This window comes from Sander lucioperca, chromosome 18, assembly GCF_008315115.2.
Source record: "Sander lucioperca isolate FBNREF2018 chromosome 18, SLUC_FBN_1.2, whole genome shotgun sequence".
Lineage (NCBI taxonomy): Eukaryota > Metazoa > Chordata > Actinopteri > Perciformes > Percidae > Sander > Sander lucioperca.
The window spans coordinates 22,407,342-22,419,249 of record NC_050190.1 but is presented as its reverse complement, the minus strand read 5'-3'; the positions used below and the strand labels follow the sequence as shown (position 1 = coordinate 22,419,249).

General features: G+C 39.4%; 1 protein-coding gene across 1 annotated transcript; it reads right to left on the bottom strand.

The window, feature by feature from the left end:
• Positions 1 to 651: 651 nt before the first annotated feature.
• Positions 652 to 11,885, bottom strand: LOC116057694 (plastin-1-like). Its single transcript, XM_031310277.2, has 17 exons — positions 11,345 to 11,885; positions 9,906 to 10,126; positions 8,817 to 8,907; positions 7,289 to 7,449; positions 7,074 to 7,203; positions 6,292 to 6,424; positions 6,110 to 6,191; positions 4,880 to 5,045; positions 4,497 to 4,639; positions 4,292 to 4,381; positions 3,740 to 3,941; positions 3,276 to 3,354; positions 2,093 to 2,207; positions 1,820 to 1,953; positions 1,540 to 1,663; positions 1,290 to 1,423; positions 652 to 1,186 (listed from the first exon to the last, which is right to left on the bottom strand). The coding sequence occupies exons 2-17, from the start codon at positions 9,909 to 9,911 to the stop codon at positions 1,048 to 1,050; spliced, it is 1,929 nt and encodes a 642-aa protein (XP_031166137.1). The 5' UTR covers positions 9,912 to 10,126; positions 11,345 to 11,885; the 3' UTR covers positions 652 to 1,047.
• Positions 11,886 to 11,908: the final 23 nt, after the last annotated feature.

Sequence of the window (11,908 nt, the reverse complement as noted above, 5' to 3'; positions counted from 1 at the left end):
GAACTGCTCCCCCTGGCGAGGTATTTGCTAATTGCTTACCGTAAAAGGTATGGATTATATATCAACTAATGTATTAATGCGTACGCATCATTTTTATGTTGCAGCTGGTAAAGGTGGGTGTAATTGTATATACTGTTGATTATTAAAAAAATACATCATACGTTTTTTATTGATTATTTTATTTTAATAATCTGAATCTGCAAAGTAACTTCTTAGGATAAATATAGTGGAGTAGAAGTATAAAGTAGCCCAAAATGGAATTACAAGTACCTCAAAATTGTACCTAAGTACAGTACTTGAGTAAATGCACTTAGTTACTTTCCACCACTGTTTATATACCTTGTTTTTTGTGTGAAAGCAACAGTTTTTTGTGTGACTCAGTATAATGTCTCCTTTTAATCCTACACCTACAAAAAAAGGTTGTTTCTTTAGTGCATACGTACATGTACAAATAAGTTACTCATACATAAAATACTACAAGGTGAAAGTTTGTTTTTACGTATGTTCTGCTTACTTTATGCATTTAAAAATCACATTAGAGTTGCACATAATGACTCACTCATCCAAGACGAGAAAAGCTACTTTGTTTGAGCACTATTTTTTCTCCTTTATTTAATCATGCATAACACACACACATACACGGCTGCTTGGTACATTTAATAGATTCTCTTTAATAATTAAATAGCAATATTAAGTGCACAACATTTACAGGCATAAAGGGAAGGTGTGTATGATTCTGCTTTTGCTTTAGCTGAATCTCCTTCTCTGGTCATATAGCAGAAGAAGTAAATAGATATAATGCGCTATAAAAAATATAGCAAACAACAATTATGAGTTTGTTCTATAAAATCACAGATAGCAAATGCAGTGGCTTCGCTGATAAGAAATGATTTCCAACATTCGTGACTGTCTTGCTTTGATCACAGAAAGTTTAAAGGTCAAAGAAAATGATGATGATAGAAAAGATGGGGGAAACAATGATGAAAAGCGCTTAGAAACAAAACGTATATTGGTGGTTGGTTTCCAGGTGTTTTGTTCATGTCCGTTTCAGCGTTTGGCCTTTTTCAAACCGTGGCCCATGAGGGAGGCGAACAGCGTCATCACCATCTTGGGATTCACTTTCACCAAATCCTCAGGCAGCGCGTAGACACGAGCTCCGATCTTACGAGCCAATGAGATTGCATACCTGGGAAAGGGACAGAAAGAGAGAGCAGTTTGGAGTCTTCGATCTAGTGACAAATACAAAGTTGCGAGAAGAGAGAAAAAAGTGTCGAAATTTTGTCTTTTACTTTGCGTTGTTGAGTTTATCAGCATCCTTCAGCCATCCTTTCTCTCCTCTCTTCACCATGTCCCACTTGACGGTACTGGGAGCAATGACGTCGATCAGGTCAATCACTGGCAGACTGGTGCTGATCAGTTTGTCCTGCAGAAGACAAGGAAAGAGGGTCAAATGCAGCCTTGAGTTTAATCAAATACAACACGCACACACAAACACACACATACACACACACACACACACACACACCTGCACGCACACACCTTGAAGCTGCTGATCTGTGTATCTTTTCGTTTCTGGCTCAAGGTGGTGTTGACCCAGCTGAGGATGATCTGATCTCCGACCTTCTCTCCATCACCCAGATCTGACAACACCTGCACTGTGTACCTGAAGGATAACAAGCAGGATGGATAACTCAAACTGTACAGGGACCTGTTGTATCCAAAACACTAAAATTGATTTGAAATGGACAGTCTGTCTTTCCCAAACAGTTTACTACAGCAAATAACATGTCCCACAGCTTTGGACAGTGCATGTATATACCTCCTCATCAGCTGCCAGATCAGCGCCAGGGTGTGCATTCGGCTCCCCTCATTCAAGTTTTCTCCTCCGATGCCAACCAGAGAGAAGTGAGCCACATCCCTGCCCAGCTCCACAGCATAGTTGCAGTTCTCCAGCTAAGATATGCAAAGAAAAACAATGTTTATTTTATTTTATTTTGTCATCAAAATGTTTTTCTTTGGTGTTCACCAGCTTTATTTCTTTAATAATAATAATAATAATAATAATAATAATAATAACTTATAATGTGGACACCTTCTTCATATTGGCCCCTAGAACAGGATAAGGTGGGTTGTTGACTTTCTTCCAGTTCACCGGCACATCAACCTTCTCATAAAGCTGCATGATCACCAAACCATCACACAGGTCACTGCAGAAGATAGAACACAGAGAAAGTGAGGAAAACAAGTGTCACTGCAGCAACAGTTGCTTTTTTTTTGCAACAGGAATGCATACAAAAAAGAATCATAGAAGAAGAAAAAAATAGGTAAGAAAATATTTAAGATTTATACCATGCTAAGTTTGGTTTAGTATCACTAATTCTAACTAACTAAGGTATAACATATTGTGGCTTTTCGATAGTAAACATCAAAGAGTAACCTTATTTTCAGGCTTGTGCACAAAAAAATTGGGTTCTTGCTGAAGCGTTTAATACTTTGTGGATACTTTACGGGCTAAGTCCAGTCTATTTAGGACTCAATATGTTTACATTTGATTACTTTTGGTCCAATAAATCAATGTGGCATTTGAAATGTCCCCACCAGATTCACATGCACTCAAAATCCTTGCTATAGCTTGTTTCATGTCACTTATTATAAGATGAGATTAAGGTTCTGAAGTCTGAAGGGACAAAGTAAGACAGAGAACAACATTAAGTAAATTGATGGTCAATTTTAGATTTGGAGGCTGTTAACAGAAGCTGTGAAAATGTGTAAAAATGAAGTAATAACAATACTATTTCAGCTGTAACCCTTGGGCAAGGCACCCTGTTCAACTCCCTGCTCAATGTCTACCAGTAGAATACTAATACAAATACTACTATAATAACAATAATCTTTATTTTTATGACACCTTTCAAAAATAAGTTTAGAGTAGTGCATAAGAACTGCACTAAACTATATAAAACAATGACTATACTCACAAGAGCGCATCAAATATGTAATTTCAAAATTGAAATAAAATAAATAGAAATAAATGGTAAGTGTTAAACTAAATAAAAGCCAATTTGTGAACGTAATTACCAAAAGAGGACACTGATGTTGCTCGCCTACATCTTCAAATTGCCCTCATTACTGGTTGTACTTGGTATAAATAGGTAACTGTAGGAATGTTAATCATCCATCCCCCTCCTTGATAAGATTAACACACACACACACACACACACACACACACACACACACACACACACACACACCCTGATGTGTAACTGATGACATACCAGTATAGGTGGTTGACATATGGAGAAACACCAAGAGAGTTCATCCAGTTTCGAAATGTTTTCTCTTCGTTGGATTCAGCTGGAAAGACATGAAGACATGATAAACACCATCACCTACTCTACCAGCTGTTCGGATTACAGTTACTGTCACCAGATAGGGATGCTTTAGGTTCAGCTATAGTTTACATACAGTATATATGGATTTATGGCTGCCATAACTTGTCACACCTTGAAACATTTATTTTCTTTTGACTTTTTTATTGGGTTTACTGTATAACTTGTGTGTCTATGCACATTCATCATTATGGTGCACATTCTGGACTGAGTGTGTGTTTGTGTCACCATTTGATGACTTGATTTTAATTTTGGGTTGATAGAAAAGCAATGAGCAGCCTCAAGACCATGACATAATGCAGCCTGATCATATTGGACAAAATATGTTTTTAGTGAGGGATGTGTCTCACGCTCTATGTGTGCAGTCTCTATGCCGTTGCCGTTGATCTGAGCCTTCTGCAAACCAGGATGCATGTTGTACAGGTTCGCTACGAAGGCCATGTTGAGTTTGCTGTTCCCAGATGTGACGTCATGAGGAGAAACAAACTGTCTGCAGTCTAGCCGGGCCGCCTGTTGCAGCATTAGCTCAGCCCTTTGGTCCAAATCACGCTCCTTCACATACCACATAAAACAGACATGTGTACATGCACGGTACAGACGCTGCATATATATATATATATATATATATGTATAATCATAGCAAAATCCAATAGGAAGGTCACTTCATTTAGTTTAATTGATGTACATCTGCAGGATAATATAAAGCAGAGAGAGAGATGCAAAGATCTACAAATAGCATTTTAAAGTTGAAACAAAACCTTACATCAGAATTAACAATAAACCCTTAAAAATAATTATTAATTTCTATCATTTCCATCAGTTTCTGGTTCACAACTCTGTCACCTTCACATTTGACATTATCCACTGTGATTTGAGAACTTTGCAAAAACAAGCCGACTCACATTGAGGCCGCTCATGTCAATCTTGACACTCATTTTATAGTCGTCTTGGAGAGCAATCTGGTCCAACAGGTAGAAGTAGGCTCGCGAGTCCTGCAGTGGTACAGTACAAGAAGGGGTTACACTCTTGTGTTGGTGTAATTGTGTGTGTGTGTGTGTGTGTGTGTGTGTGTGTGTGTGTGTGTGTGTGTGTTTCTCTGTAGGGGACCTTAATGTCTTCACTGAAGTTGCTGATGGTGCTTGTTCCTGCGTTTCTTAGATGATAGTTGACCCAGCGAAGCAGCAGCTCCTCAGGGGAGAGCGACATCAGATGTTCCAGACTCTCATTGTCTGTCAGAAGGGCCATTAGACCTGGAGACACACATGCTGTTAGTTTAGCAGTGTCCATTGAACGTAGTAGTTTTAATATATATTAATATTTTATTTATAATATAATATTTTTTTTGGGGGGGGGGCTTAACTTCAAACCTGTTCTTTTACAAATAATGACATTCATGTTTAGAATAAAAACTACTTTCCAACTACTGTGCAGTAATGGTGTACAGTAACTGTGAAGTTATTGTATTGCGTGTGTGGGTGTTTGTTGCTGACCTTCGTTCCTGCTGATTTCTATATCAGCAAAAAGGCCAACCTTGATAATCTGCCAGAGCAGTCCCAGGACTAAATGGGGTTTCCCAGCCATCAGATCATGGGCGTCAATGCTCACCACCATACAGCCGATCGCTGAGGCTGAGTTTAGAGCCAGGACCAGATTCTCCTACAAATGTAAATGATTTGTGTATCATCGTGTTCATTTTTGGCTCAAAGTCAGAGATTTTATAGCCAAACTACAGCATTTTTGCAATTTCTGTTGTAACAGCTCAGCAAAAACAAACTGACTGTGGCCTCAATCCTCCAATAATAACTAACTTATTATAAATTAAATGCAACTGTCTAATCTAGCTCTTTTCAGAAGATGGATGGCTGGATGAATACATAACACCCAGTGAGAAATAAAAAAACAAATATGTAAGACTATGCTTTTTTTTTACTTCTACACAGAGGAGGCAACTGCAGAACTACAAAAGGATATAAAACAGAAATAATCAGGAAGTATGCAGTAAAGAGTTAATATATTACAAGCTTTGCACAGTGCAATGGTATTGGACAACCAATGCTATGTCTTAGAGATCCACAATTATAACTGTTACTGTCTTAGTTGACATCCATATAAACAGTTCTAGAAGACTCTACTAGGAGTTAGCCACAGGAGTTGTTTGTTTAACTGCTCAATAAAATCTAATACATTCTGACATTTATAGGTCACAGTTTCCTCCTTTCTAAGTTATTTTAAGCATTTATTTTTCCAGTTCTTGTTAAGGATAGCTTTGCATTTTGGTAAATAAACTTATTTGCTTTGTTGCTAATTGAGATTGATACCATTCTCGTATCTGTTTGTTCAATATGAAGTTGGAGCCAGCAGTCAGTTAGTTTAGCTTAGCATAAAGACTGGAAACAGGTGGAAACAGCTAGCCTGGCTCTGTCCAAAAGTTAAAAAAAAAATGCACCTCTAACATCTCAAAAGATTATTAATTAAAACGTGATGTCTGGTTTGTTTAATTCACACCAAAAAAGCGATCTTCTCATTTGACTTATGGCCAGAAAGCAAATAAGCAAACTTCCCAAAATGTCAAACTATTCCTTTACAAATCTGGTGCTTCTTCTCTTGCACATATCATTATATGTATGCCTGTAAGGATTACCATGCATTACATATTTTTTAGTATTTGTATTATAATGTGTTATGGATCTACTAAACTACTACTAAAAGCTACTACTCACTGTCATTGTGAAGGTGGCAAGTTTCTTAGTGTTGATGACTCTTTCGTCAATCGTGTCAGGCTGAGACAAGTTGATCATTTTGCTGAAAGAGAAAAGGGAGTGTGAGTAACAAAATGTAATTTCAGACGTGTGTAATCTCACATTCCTCCTTGTGTATGTGTGTGTGTGTGTGTGTGTGTTACCATAACAAGATGCCATCACGGACAGAAGTGAAGAGGCTTTCATCGTCTGGGTTCATGGGAAGCAGATGTTGGCAGTCTGGATCCTTCGCCAAGGCTTTGTTGATCCAGTTGACAAATGCCACCTTCTCCTCATCTAAACACACACACACACACACGCACACACACACGCACGCACACACACACACACACACACACACACACACACACACACACACACACACACACACACACAGACACACACACACACACACACGCACGCACACACGCACGCGCGCACACACACACACACACACACACACACACACACACACACACACACACACACACACACACACAAATACACTCTTGTTATGTTGTGCTTTCTGGGCCACCAAGGGGAGAGAGAGTAAGAGAGCAAGACAGAATTGAGAGTTGCTGGCTTGCTGAGTGTGAGTCATGGAAAGACTGACTGTTCTCGGGCCTCAGTACACCATCTGCACCCCGCTGCCTGTACAGCCTCATCACACAGCTCAATGCTTATAAGCACCGGACACACACTCACACACAAACACTCAAACATGCATACAGATAGAAAAATGCACAAAATTGACACATATCTAGTACATTGAAATCATAGCAATCCAAATGTAACCCTATCTAAATAAAGGTCATTGCATGACACACACACACACACACACACACACACACACACACACACACACACACACACACACACACACACACACACACACACACACACACACACACACACACACACACACACAATGCATACTCTCTCACACCAGAGTAGGAGTGCTGCGTCCCCTCGCTGGAGTTTCCTGACGTTCCTCCAAAGGAGCGGATCCCATCTCTCCTTGTGATGGTTTTCCTAAACGTCTCACTGAACTCCTTGCTCTTCAGCTCTTGATAGATCTGAACATGGACAGCCTGTGTTACTCTGTGCGAGGTTTTGAAGAGTAAGTTTGTATATTTGCTTACAATCGGCATCAGAACTCACAGAAACAAATTCCTCAAAGCTGATCTTCTCGTCCTTGTTGGTGTCTCCAGCGATGAAGGTCTCCATGATTTCTCGCACCTTGTAGCCCGGCAGGGAGAAACTCGCCTCTCTGAACAGCTCCTGGAGCTCAAAGTCGCTCACGAAGCCGCTGTTATCAATATCTGAACACAAATAGAAACAGAGAGAAACACACATACACAGATATAGTAAGTCAATTTGCTATACAAAAATTAATCTGAGGTTAATGTGCTCAATATTTATTGGTAAACAGTGCACACAGATGATAAAAGCAAGGACAAACAAAAGACTTTTCTAATAATTAATAATAGGTTCTATGTTATTTGCAGACTGATATTGAAGTTGAATTAGTTGTGTTGAGTTTATAAGAAGTTATTGCTTCGTTAACAGTTCTGCTCCATTTAAACCCAAATAAATGTTTATTTTGTATTCATTTCCAGTATTATTGTAAACTTTGTTCTCCATATATGTTGAATTGTATGCTTGACTTCAGCTGCCCTGCTGTGCACTGACCAGGCTTTTTGGCTTGTGATTTCCCAAAATGAAGCCTTAGTGTGAACATGAGTTGTGAGTGAGCAACCAAAGAGTGATTTTGCATTTTTTTGATTTCTTTCATTGACAGACTTAAAGAGATCAAAGTATCCGGTGTTGCATAAGAATTAAGAGGAAAAATGTCAAAACAATACTAGTGGCATCTGTCAGTTGGTCCACCCATTGACCCAGACTCAAACATCTCAACAACTATTGCATGGATTGCCTTCAAAAGTTGTACATACATTTGTGGTCCCTAGAGGATGAATTATAATTACTTTGTTGATCCTCTGACTACAAAGCAATGTAATACAGATTGTTTTTTTAATCATTGATCTTGTGGATTAGATTATGCCATCGCATAATAGGTAAAAGTGACATTGATAAAAAAAAACTGATGATGATGTTTAAATTGTAATACCGTACAGCAATGAAACCAGAAGTGTGTGTATATATATATATATAAATTGCACAATTTAATTAGATTGTTTCTAAGGTTTAGGATGGATTAAATGCAGAGATTGAAATTTACTACATTGCACTGTACGATTGTATGTGACTGATAAGAAAAGAAGTTATCTTTACAGCCTCTCAGAGCCACCAACCTGTCAGATTGATCTTCTGACCCCTTGGAGGGTCCCGACCCCCAGTTTATCTTTTGTGCCTTGTAATTGTATATCATACATTAATAGGAATGTAACCTTATACCTTAATTACAGTATATTGCTTACTATCATCAGCATATTTTTTTTATTATAGACTTAGATAATCGACTGATAAAATCTGGCAACGTCTCATTATTACATCTGGAATTATCTCACACACAAAGTACATAAGTACTCAATAACCCAAGCAATACAAATACTTACATAAGAGTCATGCTTTATGGTCAGCTGTAAAACTGTTACTAAGGCCAGAATTCCTATCAATACAATCAGGTCAGGTTAGGTGTGTGAATGCATGTGAGAGTGAAACTGACCAATTCTGTTAAAGGCCTCCCTGAGTTCTTCCAGGTCGTCTCGGGAAATCTGGGTGACATGATTCTCCATTTTAGCTTCTTCTTTGTATACCTGAAAAACACACACACACACACACACACACACACACACACACACACACACACACACACACACATGCACACACACACACACACACACACACACACACACACACACACACACACGCACACACACACACACACACACACACACACACACACACACACACATGCACACACACACACACACACACACACACACACACACACACACACACACACACACCACACACACACACACACACACACACACACACACACACACATTTTAACCATTTATTTATGTCCACATGAAGAAAAATGGTACAGGGACACAAATATTACAGATGCAGTACAATACATACGCAAACTCATGGACCAGTGGCATGCAGCAGGTTTTCACAATATCACTTAATAAGCACAATACTCAGTTCTTAAGGGTATAAGTAACAACTTCTCCGCCATATGTGGCGCCTGCTAATAATAGCAGATATGGCACAGTACTTTGCAAGCTGTTTAGCCCTCTTTTTGGCCATCTCAAGTTGTTGCAGCCCTCTTACTACCAACCTGTGTGTGTGTGTTTTAGGCTACCAAATATGAAAATGAGTCTGCACCTATAGCCTGAGATGGTGTTTAGGAGTGGTTGGTATTTAACTACCTTGACACACACACACACACACACACACACACACACACACGCACAGTTCTTGATCACAAAGTAGAAGCTCAATTGCAAGATTGATCAATACTGTATGTAGACTTAGCAAGGGATTGTGCTTCATTTTAACGCTGATAGCGATTGGATAAAGGTAGAAGAACAATTAGGAAGTGTCAGGTTATATACTGGAATTTGTCCAGGGTAGCCTTGTGACTTTTCACTGTCATTTATTTACTCTGCACTGACTATTTGCACACACATACAGGCATATTCACACACCTGTGTTTCCTCATAAAACTCCTGAAGCATTAGCATTTTACACTAAAGCATCCCTTTGGTTCTTTACTTGAGGAGACTAAGGAAAGACAGAGTACCTTCATAAGAGCTTCCTGTTAGTCCTCCTGTGTTGAGTTATAAGCCTCTCGGTGCAGGTCCCTCTGGACTGGCTACATGAGTTGAGTCTTCCAGAGTGCTGCAGGGCTTCAGACCGGGGCAGAGCGGAAGCTGGATCCCGGAGAGGCTGGAGAGCTGATTATCTCTCCAAGGAGGAGTCACTCAGGAGAGGCACACAGTGGACCTTTGGCCTGCCTGGACCCTGGGATAGGCGTAGTCTGACAGTTAACATTTAACACCTCAACTGTGTCATCATGTTATTGTCTACATAATGAGAATCATCAGTTTGTCTCTTCCAGGCAATTCATTTGCAGTTAAAGTACATGAACCTTTACTGGAGAAAGCATAACAAGTTACATAATCAATAAAATAGTACAGTATGTGTAGCATATCCACACTGATGTCTGTATGTCCACATTTTGGCATCAGGTGCTGCTATGGAGCCATTTTTGCCCTGATTTGAACCTACCAGGCAGACATATCTCTTAAACTGTGAACCAATGTGCTCTTTAAAGAGGACTGACCTTATTTTAAGCCCTAACCATTGCACATAGGGAATATTTGCTATCTTGCCAAGAGTTAAATGAGAAGATGGATACCACTCTGCTCTTTCAGGTCAAAGTGACTTCCTGGAGTCTCCACTGGTTGCCTGGCAAGTGATTCTGTCCAAAAAATAACCTCCCATAAAACCACAATTTGTCATTTTTTTCAGCTTTGGTTTGTCCATGAATGAAACAAGCCACATATTCTGTTAATTAGTAAGCTGTCTAGGTGCTGGTAGGCAGATTTTGTTACCATTGGATGGAGCGGTTCACTGTTTCCCCAATTCCTACACGCTAAACTAAGCTAAGTTAATTGTGTCCTGGCTCCGTGCCTATTTCATTAAATATTTTCAATTGAAGCGGAATTTCAATTAATATTGAATTGAGTAAATAATTGCTAAACCTACATTTTCCCGTCCTGCTTGGTACATTTTGTGGGAAAAAAATATTTGGGATGAAGGAGTGTTTCTAGTGCCACATTTTGTATTTCTGTCAAACATGTTTAAAACATGAGGCCTGTCTCACTGCCACACAATGCCCTGTAACCTGAGGCACAGAGCCAACTGCATCACTTGATTAAACTGCCCCACTTTACCACAACAGTCAACTTTTTTATTCTTTAACACATGGCAATGCCTTAAAGCAGATTATCCTTTTTTTTTTTAATTATCGCTATGCCTTTTTTCTTATATCTTTAAGATAATTGGTCGTGATGCTCTTCCTAAATCACTGTCATTTGACCTATATGTTTAGGCTAGTAAACTTCTATAGCTGCAGTATATTAGAGTTTGCCAACTGTATATTGTGCAGCAAAGTTTACCTGTGTTTTAGAATAGTCAAACTGTAATGTAAGGAAACAATAGAAGTAAGGAGCTTACATTCAGTCCCATGCAGGCTGAAGGGCTTAGAGTCCAGAGCAGGGCCAGTCCAAAGTAGAAAATCAGCTTGCTACAGACTTCTTTTCACTTCTCTCCTTTTCTATCACTTTTCCAACTCTTCTCACCCCTTTCTTGTCTTCGCCTCACCTGCTTTTCTCTGTTTGTACCTGTCAGCTTTTCCTTTCACCTCTACCACTGCTCTATAAGACACGCACAGTCCCATAACCAATTAAAACAAAGACAAAAGAAGAAATGTTTCTCTCTTGGCTCAGACAAACATACTAAAGACATTTTTATACCTGTTCCTTACAAAGTCACACCGAATCTAAAATTTGCGTCTGACTCCACACAGAAAAAGGACTCCATCTTTCTATCCTCCCTTCAGGTCTCTCAACTCAGACACCTGATCAGCCCAGGTTCACTCTGTGACTCTGAGGTGCTCTCCGGTTACCCTCTCCTACTGAATGCAGCTCCCAGTTAAGTGCGCCACCTCCAGCCGTTGGTGTACCAGCCACAGTTTTGGGTTGTGGACCCCTGAGCCAGGATCAGTTGTTGGTGTAAACG

What these genes read in the sequence shown, in the direction of transcription:
- LOC116057694 (XM_031310277.2), bottom strand. An exon ending in TTGACATGAGCGGCCTCAAT is followed by an intron (nt 3,942 to 4,291) that starts GTGAGTCGGCTT and finishes TGGTATGTGAAG; the next exon opens with GAGCGTGATTTGGACCAAAG. An exon ending in GATAAACTCAACAACGCAAA is followed by an intron (nt 1,187 to 1,289) that starts GTAAAAGACAAA and finishes TCCCTTTCCCAG; the next exon opens with GTATGCAATCTCATTGGCTC.